Source organism: Entelurus aequoreus, linkage group LG08 (assembly GCF_033978785.1).
Source record: "Entelurus aequoreus isolate RoL-2023_Sb linkage group LG08, RoL_Eaeq_v1.1, whole genome shotgun sequence".
Lineage (NCBI taxonomy): Eukaryota > Metazoa > Chordata > Actinopteri > Syngnathiformes > Syngnathidae > Entelurus > Entelurus aequoreus.
This window is the reverse complement of record NC_084738.1, coordinates 69,601,169-69,620,878: the sequence shown is the minus strand read 5'-3', so window position 1 is coordinate 69,620,878 and position 19,710 is coordinate 69,601,169. Positions and strand designations below refer to the sequence as shown.

At 36.8% G+C, this 19,710-nt stretch overlaps 2 protein-coding genes across 4 annotated transcripts in view; one reads left to right on the top strand and one right to left on the bottom strand.

Moving 5' to 3' along the window:
• Window positions 1-13,908, top strand: part of cyth1b (cytohesin 1b) — a 49,553-nt gene extending 35,645 nt beyond the window's left edge. For 2 of the 3 annotated variants that reach the window (XM_062057183.1, XM_062057184.1), the window contains exons 9-12: window positions 3,273-3,351; window positions 6,619-6,690; window positions 6,774-6,928; window positions 8,607-13,908. In XM_062057183.1, the coding sequence (XP_061913167.1) occupies window positions 3,273-3,351; window positions 6,619-6,690; window positions 6,774-6,928; window positions 8,607-8,688 (388 nt within the window). In that variant the 3' untranslated portion in view covers window positions 8,689-13,908. The remainder of the gene's footprint in view (window positions 1-3,272; window positions 3,352-6,618; window positions 6,691-6,773; window positions 6,929-8,606) is intronic. The other variant, XM_062057182.1, reaches the window with a different exon arrangement.
• LOC133656238 (CDP-diacylglycerol--glycerol-3-phosphate 3-phosphatidyltransferase, mitochondrial) overlaps window positions 12,993-19,710 on the bottom strand; it is a 38,647-nt gene continuing 31,929 nt past the window's right edge. Inside the window, exon 11 of the mRNA XM_062057180.1 lies at window positions 12,993-13,711. The gene's annotated coding sequence lies outside the window, so the exon portion shown is untranslated. The remainder of the gene's footprint in view (window positions 13,712-19,710) is intronic.

The window sequence follows — 19,710 nt, the reverse complement described above, 5'->3', positions numbered from 1 at the left end:
TATATGGCAAACACACAAATGTGCAATATTTATTTAAATGTTTCAAAATTTAATATTTCATGTGCATTAATTGGAGCCTAAATAGTTCAATAATTCATAACATTGGTTTTAATTTATTGTTATTTTTTGAGGAATGACAGTAAAAAAAAATCCTAAAATTATTGGGAATCCAAAAGCTAAAAGTGTAAGAAATAAGTCACACTTATTTTTTTTTTTTACTTTGTAAATATGAATGATGGGTTCTCACTTCTCTGTGAAGCGCTTTGAGTGTCTAGATAAGCGCTATATAAATCTAATCCATTATTATTATTATTATTTCAACACTTGGGTCTCTAGATCAAGTTCACATCTGTTGATTATGAGTTTTTATTATTTTCATTTGGAGTTTTTGTTGTTGTTTTATGCCCTTTTTGTCGAAAAAAAACCCTCGTTTTGTATATGGCAAACACACAAAATATGCAATATTTTTTTAAATGATTCAAAATGGAATATTTCATTTGCATTAATTAGAGCCTTAAATAGTTCAATAATTCATAACATTGTTTTTAATTTATTGTTATTTTTTGAGGAATGACAGTCAAAAAAATCCCACTACAATTATTGGGAATCCAAAAGAGCACCACTCCTAAAAGTGTAAAAAATAAGTCACACTTATTTATTTTTTTTAACTTTCAACACTTGGGTCTCTAGATCAAGTTCACATCTGTTGATTATGAGTTTTTATTATTTTCATTTGGAGTTTTTTTGTTTTGTTTTATGCCCTTTTTGTAAAAAAAAAAAACAACCTTGTTTTGTTTATGACAAACACACAAAATATGCAATATTTTTTGAATGATTCAAAATGGAATATTTGATGTGCAGTAATTGGAGCCTTAAATAGTTCAATAATTCATAACACTGATTTTAATTTATTGTTTTTTTTTTGAGGAATGACAGTTAAAAAAAAAGTCATACTAAAATTATTGGGAATCCAAAAGAGCCCCAATCCTAAAAGTGTAAAAAATAAGTCACTTATTTTTTTTTTTTACTTTCAACACTTGGGTCTCTAGATCAACTTCAGATCTGTTGATTCTGACTTTTTTAAATTATTTTCATTTGTTTTGTTTTATGCTGTTTTTTGTCAAAGAAAAACTTGTTTTTTTTATATGGCAAACACACAAATGTGCAATATTTATTTAAATGTTTCAAAATTTAATATTTCATGTGCATTAATTGGAGCCTAAATAGTTCAATAATTCATAACATTGGTTTTAATTTATTGTTATTTTTTGAGGAATGACAGTACAAAAAAATCCTAAAATTATTGGGAATCCAAAAGCTAAAAGTGTAAGAAATAAGTCACACTTATTTTTTTTTTTACTTTCAACACTTGGGTCTCTAGATCAAGTTCACATCTGTTGATTATGAGCTTTTATTATTTTCATTTGGAGTTTTTGTTGTTTTATGCCCTTTTTGTCGAAAAAAACCCTCGTTTTGTATATGGCAAACACACAAAATATGCAATATTTTTTTAAATGATTTAAAATGGAATATTTGATTTGCATTAATTAGAGCCTTAAAAAGGTCAATAATTCATAACATTGATTTTAATTTATTGTTATTTTTTGAAGAATGACAGTCAAAAAAATCCCACTACATTTATTGGGAATCCAAAAAAGCACCACTCCTAAAAGTGTAAAAAATAAGTCACACTTATTTATTTTTTTTAACTTTCAACACTTGGGTCCCTAGATCAAGTTCACATCTGTTGAATGAGTTTTTATTATTTTCATTTGGAGTTTTGTTTTGTTTTATGCCCTTTTTGTTAAAAAAACAACAAAAAAATCTTGTTTTGTATAGGACAAACACACAAAATATGTAATATTTTTTTAAATGATTCAAAATGGAATATTTCATGTGCATTAATTGGAGCCTTAAATAGTTCAATAATTCATAACATTGATTTTAATTTATTATTTTTTGAGGAATGACATTAAAAAAAAATCCCACCAAAATTATTGGGAATCCAAAAGAGCCCCACTCCTAAAAGTGTAAAAAATAAGTGACACTTATTTATTTTTTTAACTTTCAACACTTGGGTCTCTAGATCAACTTCAGATCTGTTGATTATGACTTTTTTAAATTATTTTCAATAGTTTTGTTTTATGCCCTTTTTTGTCAAAGAAAACCTTGTTTATTTATATGGCAAACACACAAATATGCAATATTTATTTGTTTCAAAATGGAATATTTCATGTGCAGTAATTGGAGACTTAAATAGTTTAATAATTCATAACATTGATTTTAATGTATTGTTATTTTTTGAGGAATGACAGTCAAAAAAAATCCTACTAAAATTATTGGGAATCCAAAAGAGCCCCACTCCTAAAAGTGTAAGAAAATAAGTCACTTATTTATTTATTTTACTTTCAACACTTGGGTCTCTAGATCAACTTCACATCTGTTGATTATGACTTTTTATTATTTTCATGTGGATTTTTTAAATTTTTTTATGCCCTTTTTGTCAAAAAAAAACCTTGTTTTGTATATGGCAAACACACAAATATGCAATATTTTTTTAATGATTCAAAATGGAATATTTCATGTGCATTAATTGGAACCTTAAATAGTTCAATAATTCATAACATTGATTTGAATTTATTGCTATTTTTTGAGGAATGACAGTCCAAAAAAAATCCCACTAAAATTATTGGGAATCCAAAAGAGCCCCACTCCTAAAAGTGTAAAAAATAAGTCACACTTATTTATTTTATTTTCAACACTTGGGTCTCTAGATTAACTTTTTTATTATTTTCATTTGTTTTGTTTTATGCCCTTTTTGTCAAAGAAAACCCCATTTTTTTATATGGCAAACACACAAAATATGCAATATTTATTTAAATGTTTCAAAATGGAATATGTCATGTGAAATAACTGGAGCCTTGAATAGGTCAATAAAACTTATTTTAATGATTGTTTTGAGCAATGACCGTTTTAAAGTAAAACAGTCTGCATGGCAATTTTGTGTTATTAGCGTCAACATTGCAACTTTTTCTTGTTACGTTTCACCTGTGTGCTTTTTTTCACTTCCACATTTATTTATTTTTTTTAAATAGTACTTTTAGAATGTGCCACTTTGGACACCCTTGAACTAACTAACACTTTGGCTGGACTCCTGCACATGACCTCTGAACCCTGCAGCTTTTCTCTTTGCCTTTGTTGACCTGCTCTAACAGCTAATCACCATCATCATCATCATCATCATCATCAATGCTGACCTGACGTTTGTCCACAGGTGGTCGAGTGAAGACCTGGAAGAGGCGCTGGTTTATTCTCACAGATAACTGCCTTTACTACTTTGAGTTCACAACCGTGAGTAGTCTGAGCAGCTTAATACATCAGCTTTTACAACATTTTATGTGGGCCCCCCAAAAACCTGGAAATGTGTGTCAACTCAGAGGGCCAAGTGGGACAAAACTAAATACTGTATTGTCTGGACCATAGGGCGCACCGGATTATAAGGCGCGTTAAAGGGGTCATATTATTTTCTAAATGTAAAAGACTTCCTTGTGGTCTACATAACACGTAATGGTGGTTCTTTGGTCAAAATGTTGCATAGATGATGTTTTACAGATCATCTTTAAAGGCCTACTGAAAGCCACTACTACCGACCACGCAGTCTGATAGTTTATGTATCAATGATGAAATCTTAACATTGCAACACATGCCAATACGGCCGGGTTAACTTATAAAGTGCAATTTCAAATTTCCCGCCACACTTCCGGTTGAAAACGTCTATGTATGATGACGTATGCGCGTGACGTAAACGGTTGATAGAAGTATTGGTACCCCATTGAATACAATACAAAAAAGCTGTTTTCATTTCAAAATTCCACAGTATTCTGGACATCTGTGTTGGTGAATCTTTTGCAATTTGTTTAATGAACAATGAAGACTGCAAAGAAGAAAGTTGTAGGTGGGATCGGTGTATTAGCGGCGGACTACAGCAACACAACCAGGAAGTTAGAGATGGATAGCAGACGCGCTAGCCGCCGAACTCACCTTAACTTCCTCCGTCTCGCCGACCGCATCTGTAATCGGGTGAAGTCCTTCGTCGCACCGTCGATCGCTGGAACGCAGGTGAGCACGGGTGTTGATGAGCAGATGAGGGCTGGCTGGTGTAGGTGGATAGCTAAAGTTTTTAGCATAGCTCTGTGAGGTCCGGTTGCTAAGTTAGCTTCAATGGCGTCGTTAGCAACAGCATTGTTAACCTTCGCCAGGCTGGAAAACATTAACCGTGTAGTTACATGTCCATGGTTTAATAGTATTGTTGATCTTCTGTCTATCCTTCCAGTCAGGGATTTATTTATTTTGTTTCTATATGCAGTTAAGCACGATGCTATCACGTTAGCTCCGTAGCTAAAGTGTTTCGTCGATGTATTGTCGTGGAGATAAAAGTCACTGTGAATGTCCATTTCGCGTTCTTGACTCTCATTTTCAAGAGGATATAGTATCCCAGGTGGTTTAAAATACAAATCCGTGATCCACAATAGAAAAAGGAGAGAGTGTGGAATCCAATGAGCCAGCTTGTACCTAAGTTACGGTCCGAGCGAAAAAATATGTCTTGCACTGCATTCTAGTCCTTCACTCTAACGTTCCTCATCCACAAATCTTTCATCCTCGCTCAAATTAATGGGGTAATCGTCGCTTTCTCGGTCCGAATCTCTCTAGCTGCATTGAAAACAATAGGAAAATGTGAGGAGCCTGTCAACTGACTACGTCACGCTACTTCCGGTAGAGGCAAGGCTTTTTTTATCAGATACCAAAAGTTGCGATCTTTATCGTCGTCGTTCTCTACTAAATCCTTCCAGCAAAAATATGGCAATATCGCGAAATGATCAAGTATGACACAGAATGGATCTGCTATCCCTGTTTAAATGTAAAAAAATTCATTTCAGTAGGCCTTTAAGCCGCTTTCTGACAGTCGCTTCAGGACGCGCCGTTTTGTGGGCGGGTCTTATTTACGTGGCTCACCTTCAAGAGCGTCTTCTCCCCGTCATCTTTGTTGTAGCGGTGTAGCGTGCAAGGACGGGAGTGGAAGAAGTGTCAAAAGATGGAGCTAACTGTTTTAATGACATTCAGACTTTACTTCAATCAATAATGGAGCAGCATCTCCTCATCCGTGGCTCACTAGTACAACAACAACAAAAAAAAACGTCTGACCGGAACTCTCTAATAACTAAAGTTCCTTGGGTGAATATTGTAAACTCACTACACCGGTATGTTTTAGCGCTTTCATGGCGAGTTTACTGACATATATAAGTAAGAACTTTACACTACTTAATAATAAAAATGGCAACAGCGAAGGATGAATGTCACATAACAAGAAGATAGAGAAAAATAAGCTTTTATCGACTACAAAGGCGGGTGCGTGCAAATTTTCAGGACTTATGCATATCCCAAATACAGATCAGCAGGCACCAGAAGGTAAGAAAAGTTGCTTTTGCATAATATTGCGAAACAAAACGCCAGATAATGTCTTACCTTATACACACACCATAATAATACTCATATGTTGAAGCACAGTACAATCCATCAAGCTCACCAAAGTCGTACTAAAACATTTTTGAGCGCGGTGTGTAATGTTCTATATTTTCAATGGAACATATAAAATGTTGGTGTTTACTTGAGTCATATTGCAGTCTACACGTATCTCTTATGTGCGACTGCGATCATATTGCAGTCTACTCTACACGTATCTCTTATGTGTGACTGCCATAATAATAATAATATATTTTATTTGTAAAAAGCACTTTACATTGAGTAAACGACCTCCAAGTGCTACAGTGTATTAAAATACAAAGATAATAAAAAATAAAATAAAATAAAAACTAGAACAGCCAAATAGCTAAAATAAGTATGCATATATCTAAAAAAAAAAAAAAGCCTTTAAAAAAAAAAAAGAAAAAAAAATCATTTCACCATGTACCAAATAAAATAGCTTCGAGCACAACCAGAATTATTCCGTATATTAGGTGCACCGGGTTATAAGGCGCACTGTCGAGTTCTGAGAAAATGTAAGGATTTTAGGTGTGCCTTATAGTCCGAAAATACGGTAATAAACGTGGTTTGGATAAAGTACATTGTGAAATTTTTAATTAAACTATGAAATACATTTATTTTAAAAATCATAAAATATTTAAATTATATTTTACATTAAATTAATCACATCTAAACACATTCATGTATTTTATTAATAATATAATTGACACAATTATTTCAAGATATTTAATTTGTCCAATTGACACTTCATATAAAGGGCTAAAGTTTACATTTTGACATAAATGATGTTTATCGCATGCAACTGCAGTTTTTCTTCAATCAATATTTAATGCAAAAAGCTATCCCAAGCATTTTTTTTGTCATTTAAAATCCTTTTTGAAATGATTTCCACAATATCTGCACTTTATCTTCTGAATACTGAGTTAGTTGACATACAATATGGTAATAATCAAATGAAAGGGGCAATGTTGTAGTAATATTAACTTGGCCATGCTACATTTGGCAGTTAGGCCATACAAATGAGTTTGTGACAAGTCGTGCAAGAGTGTTCTCTCTCTCTCTCGCTCGCTCGCTCAGGACAAAGAACCCAGAGGGATCATCCCGCTGGAAAATCTGAGCCTCAGAGAAGTGGATGACTCAAAGAAACCGGTAAAACCCTCCGCCACTCGCCACATTTTCCGCGACAACTCATTTTGGGTGACCCGCTCTCCTCCTCCTCCCCTTTCCAAAAGAACTGCTTCGAGCTCTTCATCCCGGACCACAGAGATCAGGTGATCAAGGCCTGCAAGACGGAGGCGGACGGCCGCGTGGTGGAGGGCAACCACACTTTTTACAGAATCTCCGCGCCCACCGTGGAGGAGAAGGAAGAGTGGATGAGCAGCATCAAGTGAGTTGTTCAAATGGACTTATTATTAGTGCCACCATTTATTGACTTTTACATGTTGGATAGTCATGTTAGATTCCTGCATTTGGAGTGGACACGGTGTGATGTCACAGTGTGCTGGACGTACAGTGCAGGCCAAAAGTTTGGACACACCTTCTCATTTAATGTGTTTTCTTTATTTTCATGACTATTTACATTGTAGATTGTCACATCACAACTATGAATGAACACATAACAACAACAAAAAGGTGAAATAACTGAAAACATGTTTTATATTCTAGTTTCTTCAAAATAGCCACCCCTTTGCTCTGATTACTGCTTTGCACACTCTTGGCATTCTCTCCATGAGCTTCAAACACACCTGAAAAGTGACTACCTCTTGAAGCTCATGGAGAGAATGCCAAGAGTGTGCGGAAAAGTATTCAGAGCAAAGGGTGGCTATTTTGAAGAAACTAGAATATAAAACATGTTTTCAGTTATTTCACCTTTTTTTTGTTGTTATGTGGTCATTCATAGTTTTGATGTGACAATCTACAATGTAAATAGTCATGAAAATAAAGAAAACACATTGAATGAAGAGAAGGTGTGTCCAAACTTTTGGCCTGTACTGTACTAGAGATGTCCTATATTGTCCAACTCTTAATTACCAATTCCGGTATTTGACCTATCCCCTTGTTCCACCCCCTGGGAGGTGGGGGGAGCAGTGAGCAGCAGCGGTGGCCGCGCCCGGGAATCATTTTTGGTGATATAACCCCCAATTCCAACCCTTGATGCTGAGTGCCAAGCAGGGAGGTAATGGCTCCCGTTTTTATAGTCTTTGGTATGACTCACGACCTACCCATCTCAGGGCGGACACTCTAACCACTAGGCCACTGAGTAGGTAACAGTATCAACTATCAAGTTGGGTTGCGAGTGAGAAGAGAAAGTAAAAATGAAGAAATTGTAGATAAAACGGGAAAGGTCACCTGGACAGTTTGGTAGTTTTTTGGATTATCTTTAAAAGGACTAATCAGACCAATGTGGTCTGTAAATGATGCAAGGCGCTCATTCTCACCACCACACCACCTTAGCGGTGCTCACCCTTTAGAGCACAGCTGTAACTTCCTGGCACTAAACCGGCAAACAATTGTTTTTCTCAGGTTTGTGGGTTTACACTTCTCACGTATTGCTTATTTTGGCACCTGCATTGAAGGAAGTTATTGTTGAATGTGATTTTAGAATTGTTTACATTGGGTTGACAGTTTGTTTTCTACCGGGCTTTCTGCTCCGCCGCTCCCAGTCTGTGGAACGCTCTCCCTGACCACCTGAGGGCACCACAGACTGTGGATACTTTTAAAAAAGGCTTTAAAAACCCTTATTTTTAAAAAAGCCTCTTTTTTTTTTAGATATATGCATACTAGTTTTGGCTATTTGGCTGTTCTAGTTTTTATTTTTATTAATTTTTTGAATACGCTGTAGCACTTTGAGGTTGTTTACTCAATGTAAAGTGCTTTTTACAAATCTATTATTATTACTGAGGGGATTATAGGTTACATTTCATATTTTTCTCCTAGTCTATATTTTCCATAGGTTTATAAAAATAACGGTATAAGGCCCAGTTCATGTGATGTGGACCACAAAGGAGTGTAATTCAAATCCTCACATTTGAACTGTAAATAAAAAAAGGCGTCCTCTCCCGCAGAGCCGCCATAAGCAAGGACCCCTTCTACGAGATGTTGGCCGCCCGCAAGAAGAAGGTGTCGTCCGCCATGAAGGGCGTGTAGCCGCAAACACGGACCTGAAGTCGAGGTTTAACAAACCACAATCTATTGCACCTTTATGTGACGGCAGCACTTTTTATTTCCCGGCTGCAGAATTATTAACTTGACATGTTTGGTCTTGCTGAGAGACTCAGGCTTTGTTGCTCCTCCAGGCGAGAAGCGGACACTCACTAAGTAGAAGTTCATCAACTGGAACAATCTTTCATTTCAGACTTTTGCGAAGCCTCCAAACTCGAGCGTCATTCTCCACTTCTAAGAACACACTGGTGGGAATGACGTTGATATTTATTATTTGTCCTTATTTATTGTTTTCTGTTTATCTCATTAAACGTTTACAACCAGTCAAAGATCTTCCCTTGGCCCAGTGGCGTACCTTAGTTCTGGCAAGACCCGTTGGAACTCACTAACTTTACCTTGACTACACTAAATAACCATTTAGTTTGTCTTTTAACATGTTTCACGCTACTAATTTACACCATCTAACCTGGGGTTTATTTCAAGGCATGGAAAAAGTGCTGCAAGGCATGCTGGGAGCACTTTCCTATCGGTACTAGTATAGTATCATGGTACAAATGAATCAAAAACGGTACTATACTCTGTTTGAAAAGTACCGGTTCGTCATATATATATATATTTTTTTACGACGCGCCGTCGCATTGCCGGTTTTACGAGCAGAGGAGCATGTTCGGCAGTGCCCAATCACAGAGTACTTCCAAGCAGACACAGTGTGTAGACAGAAAAGGGAGAATGGATGCATTTTGGCTTAAAAACTAACAAAGGTGAAGTTATAACACTGAAACGACCTCAGGAAGAGATGCTTTAAGACATGGCTAGCGGCTAACGTCCATCCACAGTGTTGTAGCTACTTCTAAATGACTAATCCTCCTCCATGGCGACAAAGTGAGTTTCTTACAAGTATATTATCACTGCAGGACGAGGAATAGCTAAACATGCTTCACTACACACCGTAGCTCACCGGCGTCACAATGTAAACAAACACCGTGGGTGGATCTACACCTGACATCCACTGTAATGATACCAAGTGCAGGAGCGTATCTAGTCGATACTACTATGATTACATCAATATTTTTTAGCATCAAATTCATATTATGTTTATAAAGTCAGGAAATACGTCCCTGGACACACGAGGACTTAAATTACGACCAAAGTATGACCCTGTAACTACTTGGTATCGGATCGATACCGAAGTGTGTGGTATCATCCAAAACTAATGTTAAGTATCAAAACAACAGAAGAATAAGTGATTATTACATTTTAACAGAAGTGTAGTTAAAATAGATATTAACAGAAAATGAACAAGTGCATTAATAATTTTTTACAGCTTGTCCCTCAATGTGTACAAAATAATAGGTGTATAAATGACACAATATGTTACTGCATATGTCAGCAGACTAATTAGGAGTCTTTGTTTGTTTACTTACTACTAAAAGACATGTTGTCTAGTATGTTCACTATTTTATTTAAGTACTAAACTACAATAATAAACATATGTTTAATGTACTTTAAGATTTTTTGTTAAAACAAAGCCAATAATTCAATTTTTTGTGGTCCCCTTTATTGAGAAAAGTATTGAAATACATCTTGGTACCGGCACCAAAATATTAGTATCAAGACAACACTAATTTGGTTGTAGAGTGAAACATGTACTGTATACTAAATGACAAATCCGGGCCGTCCAAAATAACGAGTTAACTCATGATTAATCACAAAAAAAGTACCATATTAATCATGCATATATGCAGATTAATCACAATTTATTCTGAGCACATACCGTATTTTTCGGACTAAAAGTCGCAGTTTTTTTTCATAGTTTGGCCGGGGGGGTGCGACTTATACTCGGGAGCGACTTATGTGTGAAATTATTAACACGTTAAACGTAAAATATCAAATAATATTATTTATCTCCTTCACGTAAGAGACTAGACGTATAAGATTTCATGGGATTTAGCGATTAGGAGTGACAGATTGTTTGGTAAACGTATAGCATGTTCTGTATGTTATAGTTCTTTGAATGACTCTTACCATAAAGGCCTACTGAAAGCCACTACTAGCGACCACGCAGTCTGATAGTTTATATATCAATGATGAAATCTTAACATTGCAACACATGCCAATACGGCCGGGTTAACTTATAAAGTGACATTTTAAACTTCCGCTTGAAAACGTCGTGGTATGATGACGTATGCGCGTGACGTCACGAGGTCAAGGGAAGTGTTTGGACCCAAATCAAATACCTCTGTTTTCTTTGACAAACTTCCACAGTATTCTGGACATCTGTGTTGGTGAATCTTTTGCAATTTGTTTAATGGACAATGGAGGCTGCAAATAAGAAAGTTGTAGGTGGGATCGGTGTATTAGCGGCTGGCTGCAGCAACACCAACACCAGGAGGTTGTGTTGTGTTTTGAGCAGGATAGCAGACGCACTACGGTGAGTACAGATTTTGGCTTCCAAACATTTGATCGCTTGCCCGTACGTGCGTGTCGATATGTGCATGTCACCTACGTAACTTTGGGGAAATATATGTTTCTTGCCGACTCTGATGGCGGCCGGGGTGTCATCAAAAGCGTACAACGCCCGCCGCCGCATCTAAGTTAGCTTCTATTTTTTTAGCTTCGCCAAGCTGAAAATTATTAACCGTGTATTTACATGTACATGGTTTAATAGTATTGTTGATCTTCTGTCTATCCTTCCAGTCAGGGTTTTTTTTAAATTTAGTTTCTATCCGCATTTGAGACTGATGCTATCACGTTAGCTCCGTAGCTAACTTAGCTTCGCCAAGCTGAAAATTATTAGCCGTGTATTTACATGTTCATGGTTTAATAGTATTGTTGATCTTCTGTCTATCCTTCCAGTCAGGTTTTTTTTAAATTTTGTTTCTATCTGCATTTGAGCCTGCTATCACGTTAGCTCTGTAGCTAACTTAGCTTCTATTTTTTTTTAGCTTCGCAAAGCTGAAAATTATTAATCGTGTATTTACATGTTCATGGTTTAATAGTATTGTTGATCTTCTGTCTATCCTTCCAGTCAGGGTTTTTTTTAAATTTAGTTTCTATCTGCATTTGAGACTGATGCTACCACGTTAGCTCCGTAGCTAACTTAGCTTCGCCAAGCTGAAAATTATTAATCGTGTATTTACATGTTCATGGTTTAATAGTATTGTTGATCTTCTGTCTATCCTTCCAGTCAGGGTTTTTTTTTAATTTAGTTTCTATCTGCATTTGAGACTGATGCTATCACGTTAGCTCCGTAGCTAACTTAGCTTCTATTTTTTTAGCTTCGCCAAGCTGAAAATTATTAGCCGTGTATTTACATGTTCATGGTTTAATAGTATTGTTGATATTCTGTCTATCCTTCCAGTCAGGGTTTTTTAAAATTTAGTTTCTATCTGCATTTGAGCCTGCTATCACGTTAGCTCTGTAGCTAAGTTAGCGTCTATTTTTTTAGCTTCGCAAAGCTGAAAATTATTAACCGTGTATTTACATGTTCAGTCACTGTGAATGTCCATTTCGCGTTCTCGACTCTCATTTTCCAGAGGATATAGTATCTGAGGTGGTTTAAAATACAAATCCGTGATCCACAATAGAAAAAGGAGAGAGTGTGGAATCCAATGAGCCAGCTTGTACCTAAGTTACGGTCAGAGTGAAAAAAGATACACCCCGCACTACACTGTAGTCCTTCACTCTCACGTTCCTCATCCACGAATCTTTCATCTTCGCTCAAATTAATGGGGTAATGGTCGCTTTCTCGGTCCGGATGTCTCTCGCTCCATTGTAAACAAAGCGGAATTGTGAGGAATACTTTGTCTTGTGACGTCACGCTACTTCCGGTAGGGGCAAGGGTTGTTTTTATCAGATACCAAAAGTTGCGATCTTTATCGTCGTTCTCTACTAAATCCTTTCAGCAAAAATATGGCAATATCGCCAAATGATCAAGTATGACACATAGAATGGATCTGCTATTCCCATTTAAATAAAAAAATGTCATTTCAGTAGGCCTTTAACATACCAGGCACGTTCTCAGTTGGTTATTTATGCCTCATATAACGTACACTTATTCCGCCTGTTGTTCACTATTCTTTATTTATTTTAAATTGCCTTTCAAATGTCTATTCTTGGCGTTGAGTTTTATCAAATAAATTTCCCCCAAAAAATGCGACTTATGTTTTTTTTCCTTCTTTATTATGCATTTTCGGCCGGAGCGACTTATACTCCGAAAAAATAAGGTAAATGAAAAATTGGGGCCGTCCAAAACAACGAGTTAACTCCTGATTAATCACAAAAAAGCATCACATTAATCACAATTTATTCTGAGTGCATACTGTACACTTTCAAGTACGACACTTTAGATGACTCTTTCCAGGTTTTACGCAAATAAATGCGCATTTAAAAATGCTCCCGCGTCCAAATATTAGGCTCTTCTTTTTTTTAATGTAAATGTTTACTCTGCAAGCTCCTATTAACGAGTGATTAAAAATTCTAAATGTGATTAATCGATTAAAAAGTCATCATTTGGCAGCAGTAGACAAAACAGTGTACTCACGTGTAGGATTAAACACATCAATTCCAATGGGGAGCATGTCTCGCCAGAACACCGTCCACCCAGTCCAGAACCTTAGCGCCTTACAACCCCGCTAATAAAGATTGTGAACGTGTGAATTGTTTGCATGTCATCAGTTTGTCTTCTAAAAAGGTCCGCTGTCCCCCTCTGGTTGGAGTGCAGAAGACAAGCTCGCCAGACGACTGGTACCTGTGGTGTGCCGCCACTCCTGCGCCAGGTGGACCTTCCTCTCTGGTTAGTTGTACACAAAAAGGTGTGCTTCACGTGTGACCAGGTAGAAATGTAAAAAGACGTTTTAGGATCCGGCTGATCCTCGGCAATAAATAAGACTTGACCAATCCCGTCAGTCACCGTGACCCGTTTTTGTTTGTGTCACTTCCTGGGAGGACATAAGTTCCGTGCGGCAGCATCCACGTCCTCCTTGCTTCCAGGACCAGAGGTTCTCACCTGCACACAAATGGGAAAAAAGTGACGGATCAGAGAATGTCCTGAGGACGGCCCACAGCACAATCTAAGACGCCGCCGCTCCCAGTCTGTGGAACGCTCTCCCTGACCACCTGAGGGCACCACAGACTGTGAATGCTTTTAAAAAGCCTTTTTTTTTTTTAAAACCTTTTTTTTATTTTTTTTTTAGATACATGGGTGCTAGTTCTATTTTTTTTTGTATTTATTTTTTTGCATTTTGAGGTTGTTTGCTCAATGTAAAGTGCTTTTTACAAATAAAATCTATTATTATTATTATTAGCAAACAGGTGAAATCTAACAAGAAAAAGTTGTAGAGATGTCCGATAATATCGGCCGATATATGCGTTAAAATGTAATATTGGAAATTATCGGTATCGTTTTTTTAAATTTTTTTTTATTAAATCAACATAAAAAACACAAGATACACTTACAATTAGTGCACCAACCCAAAAAACCTCCCTCCCCCATTTACACTCATTCACACAAAAGGGTTGTTTCTTTCTGTTATTAATATTCTGGTTCCTACATTAAATATCAATATATATCAATACAGTCTGCAAGGGATACAGTCCGTAAGCACACATGATTGTGCGTGCTGCTGGTCCACTAATAGTACTAACCTTTAACAGTTAATTTTACTCATTTTCATTTATTACTAGTTTCTATGTAACTGTTTTTATATTGTTTTACTTTCTTTTTTATTCAAGAAAATGTTTTTAATTTATTTATCTTATTTTACTTATTTTTTTAAAAAGTACCTTATGTTCACCATACCTGGTTGTCCAAATTAGGCATAATAATGTGTTAATTCCACGACTGCATATATCGGTTGATATCGGTATCGGTTGATATCGGTTGATATCGGTATCGGTAATTAAAGAGTTGGACAATATCGGATATCGGCAAAAAGCCATTATCGGACATCCCTACTAATAACACAAAGCTTCCATGCACTTTTTTTCCCCTTAAACTGTTATTGCTCCAATGTTGTTGTGTGAATGCTCCAAAACATTCACACATGCTTTTTTACACCAAAATTCATCTATTTATTCAACTTCTTCTTCTCCAGATTTTGTCGCGCTCTACCTTCCACATTTTCCACCCGATTCAAACCCTTCCAAATTCAAACTGTTCAGCGTATTCAGGAATCGCGGGCTTTCCCTTGACTAATTCCAAAATTTCCAGATTTTCCAGAATTCCAGGTTTTCCGGGACATTTTTCCCCATTCAAAATGAATTGGCCACTTTTCAAACTTCCACCATTTTTCATCTGATTCAAACCATTCCACCATCCTGGAAATTTAAACTACCCTTTTCCCACTCCAAAAAAAACTCCAGGATTTCCCGGAATTCCATGTTTTCCGGGACATTTTTACCATTCAAAATGAGTTGGCCTTTTTCAAACTTCCACCATTTTTCAACCGATTCAAACCATTCCACCATCCTGGAAAATTAAACTACCTTTTCCAAGTTCAAAAAATTTCCAGGATTACCCAGAATTCCAGGTTTTCCGGGACATTTTTCCCCATTCAAAATGAATTGGCCATTTTTCAAACTTCCACCATTTTTCATCTGATTCAAACCATTCCACCATTCTGGAAATTTAAACTACCCTTTTCCCACTCCAAAAAAATTCCAGGATTTCCCAGAATTCCATGTTTTCCAGGACATTTTTACCATTCAAAATGAGTTGGCCTTTTTCAAACTTCCACCATTTTTCAACCGATTCAAACCATTCCACCATCCTGAAAAATTAAACTACCTTTTCCAAGTTCAAAAAAATTCCAGGATTTCCCAGAATTCCAGGACATTTTTCCCTTTCAAAATGAATTATCCATTTTTTCCAAACTTCCACCATTTCCACATTTTTCAACCGATTCAAACCGTTCCACCTTCAACACATTCCACCATCCTGGAAATCCAAACTATCATTTTTCGAAAGTTAAAAAAAAATTCCAGGAATTCCCAGAATTCCCGTTTTTCTAAACCCTTTTTTCTGTCGACTAAACCTTCCACATTTTTCAACCGTTCCACCGTGAAAACTATTCCTCTTAATCTGGAGAAAAAAACGAAGTTGTTTTTTGAACTAGAAAAATTCCCGGTTTTCCAGAAATTCCGTAATACCATTTCTCAGTTAAAAGTTACTACTTCAAACCGCATATTAAAGTTAAAGTACCAATGATTGTCACACACACACACTAGGTGTGGTGAAATTTGTCCTCTGCATTTGACCCATCCCCTTGTTCACCCCCTGGGTGGTGAGGGGAGCAGTGAGCAGCAGCGGTGCCGTGCCCGGAAATCATTTTGGTGATTTAACCCCCAATTCCAACCCTTGATGCTGAGTGCCAAGCAGGGAGGTAATGGCTCCCATTTTTTTTATAGTCTTTGGTATGACTCGGCCGGGGTTTGAACTCGCAACCTACCCATCTCAGGGCGGACACTCTAACCACTAGGCCACTGATTGAATATATAAAGGGAAAAATGTCCAAATCCATTGCTATTCTTTATAAAGTAAGACACATGCTGAATAAGAAAAATGAAAAATTCCAACACCAACCATTTCAACTCATTCGGAAGATTCAAGTCTTTTAACATTTTCCAAAAAATACCCGAAATTCCCATGAAATTGTCATTTAAATCAATGGGACATTCTTCAAAGTTCCACATTGTTCCAACTCCAAAATATTCAGCCTGTTCAAAAACGGTGTGCTCTCCTTCAACAATTTTAAAACATATCCAAATTTCCAAGAAATCCCAGTTTTTAGGGACATTTTCCCCCTTCAAAATGAATTGTCCATTCTTTAAACTTCTACAATTCGCACATTTTCCCACCCATTCCAACATCAACACATTCCACTCATCCTGGACATTCAAACTAACACTTTCCCAAGTTCCAAACCAAATTCCGGTTTTCCTGTTTGTTTCACGTTGGGTCGAGGAGGAGGAGGAGGAGGAGTCACAGCCCCGTTTCACCATCTACCTCAGGGGTCACCAACGTGGTGCCCGCGGGCACCAGGTAGCCCGTAAGGACCAGATGAGTAGCCCGCTGGCCTGTTCTAAACATAGCTCAAATAGCAGCACTTACCAGTGAGCTGCCTCTATTTTTTTTAATTGGATTTATTTACTAGCAAGCTGGTCTCGCTTTGCTCGACATTTTTAATTCTAAGAGAGACAAAACTCAAATAGAATTTGAAAATCCAAGAAAATATTTTAAAGACTTAAATTCTTTTTTTTTTTTTACTTTGCTTCTTATAACTTTCAGAAAGACAATTTTAGAGAAAAAATACAACCTTAAAAATGATTTTAGGATTTGTAAACACATATACCTTTTTACCTTTTAAATTCCTTTCTCTTCTTTCCTGACAATTTAAATCAATGTTCAAGTAAATTTATTTTTTTTATTGTAAAGAATAATAAATAAATTTTGATTTAATTCTTCATTTTAGCTTCTGTTTTTTCGACGAAGAATATTTGTGAAATATTTCTTCAAACTTATGATTAAAATTCAAAAAAATTATTCTGGCAAATCTAGAAAATCTGTAGAATCAAATTTAAATCTTATTTCAAAGTCTTTTGAATTTCTTTAAAAAAAATTGTTCTGGAAAATCTAGAAGAAATAATGATTTGTCTTTGTTAGAAATATAGCTTGGTCCAATTTGTTATATATTCTAACAAAGTGCAGATTGGATTTTAACCTATTTAAAACATGTCATCAAAATTCTAAAATTAATCTTAGTCAGGAAAAATTACTAATGATGTTCCATAAAAAAAAAAAAATATTTTTTCAAAAAGATTCGAATTAGCTAGTTTTTCTCTTCTTTTTTTCGGTTGATTTTTGAATTTTAAAGAGTCGAAATTGAAGATAAACTATGTTTCAAAATTTAATTGTCATTTTTTTTCGTGTTTTCTCCTCTTTTAAACCGTTCAATTAAGTGTAAATATCATTAATTATTAATAATAACAGAGTTAAAGGTAAATTGAGCAAATTGGCTATTTCTGGCAATTTATTGAAGTGTGTATCAAACTGGTAGCCCTTCGCATTAATCACTACCCAAGAAGTAGCTCTTGCTTTCAAAAAGGTTGGTGACCCCTGATTTACCTCTTGCTTGGTGTATTTAAGTACACCAAAGTTGGAAGGTGGATGTTTCATTTCCCCTCCACTAGAGGGCAGTCACCAGCAGACCCTCACACGAGCCTGCTTGTGGTCCAGGATCACATCTCGACTTTGCAACAATAGACTTCCTCTCCCTCCTCGTTGCCCACGGTAACCATGTCCTCCTTTTCAAGGCCGGCCTTTGGTTTGGTTCCCGTCAGGAAGCACGTGAGATAAGAGCTGAGTGCGCGCGGCTAAAAATGTCTCCACATCGCCCCCCCCCGCCAGAGAAACCACTCGGTGTGCGCGCCTTCATTCCTGCGGAAGTCATCCTACTTGACTCTTTAGCTGACGAGCTGAGCAAAAAATGTGCAGAAGAACGAGGCTGACGTGTTTAGTGGCCGAGTGGACTTTGTTTTCATGACTTTTTACCCTGCCTCGCATTCTTGGTAGTCCTGCAAAACAAATCCAAACATCAGAGGTGAGTCTCCGGCTTCATCGCGGTCACGTAAACAGTCAAAAGTATCAAAAGCGGTGAGTCAGAGAGGGGTGAGTCAGCGGACTGGGATCCTGGCAAGACGAGGAGGACGCCGGGTCAGGACGGACCACAATGACACTGGAACTTCTTTTTATTACCAGCGCACCCGAGATGGACTCCACTGACTGTGCACCCATTTTTAAACAATAGCAAAAGTTTCCCACAGGCCAAAAGTTTGGACACACCTTCTCATTTCAATGCATTTTCTTTATTTTCATGACTATTTACATTGTAGATTTTTGATTTTTTTTTACCCTTCGCGTTCATATGTCGCTGTGTTTGTTGCGTTTCGCTTCATTGTAAAATATGTCGACAGGAAGATTTTGTCTTGACCCGAGATCTACAAAGCGGGGAGGAAGCAGGACCTGACCCCCCCCCTCCAAGCACCTTTTCTTTGAACTGTTTTGTAACCAAAGACGGCTGTTTACGACCCCCCGTCCCTTTAGAAACAGCTGTTACCATGTAATCAGGGGAAGTTCAAATAAAAGAGGAGGTCTTTTGTCAGAGCGTGGTGGAAGACTGTGCAAAGAGTAAAGCCCAGACGTTTCTCCTCAATTGAGCTAAATTGAATTATGTCTCTGTTTAATTCCTTGCTTCTTGTCTTGTTTAATAAAAGTCATCAGTGTTTAAACCTGACAGAAACATTTAAATTTTCGGTGTTTACTGGCGTCGTATTGCAGGCTGCACGTATCTCTTATGTCCATCCATTTTCTACCGCTTGTCCCTTTTGTGTGACTGCGAAATAATGTGACTGGTCACACTTATCATTTCACCACGTACCAAATAAAATTACTTCTAAGCACAGCCAGAATTATTCCGTACATTAGGCGCACTGTCGCTTTTTGAGAAAATTAAAGGATTTTAAGTGCGCCTTATAGTCCGAAAAATACGGTAGGGTTAAAAATTTTTTTAAAAGTTGCTGTAAATAAGCGTTTTTTCGTGTCTTTCAGCCATCTCCAGGTCAGAGTTTACGTCAAATCCAGGTGCGAGGCATGACTTATAGTCGAAAATTAACTTTCGCCAACGCAGAGGAGAAGCAGCAGCTCGCCGGCTCAGTATGTCAATATTGCAGCATAAGCTTGTTAGGGTCCCAAAAAAATTTCGATTTTTAAATGAATCGCAGATCCCATGTGTAACGATTCTTAATCGATTAAAAAGAAATCAAAAATAAAATTTTCCCCCCTAAAAAATTATGTCCTGTCCAGCCACTTCAGTAAATGTTTGGGTAGAATTTTATCAAACAAAACCAGTTTTCTTTTATGTAATATAAAAAAGTATCACAGCTGTTTATCCTTATGGAGGAAAGTCATTAATCATAGAACCCAATTGTAGAGGTTGCCCTCTAGTGGGT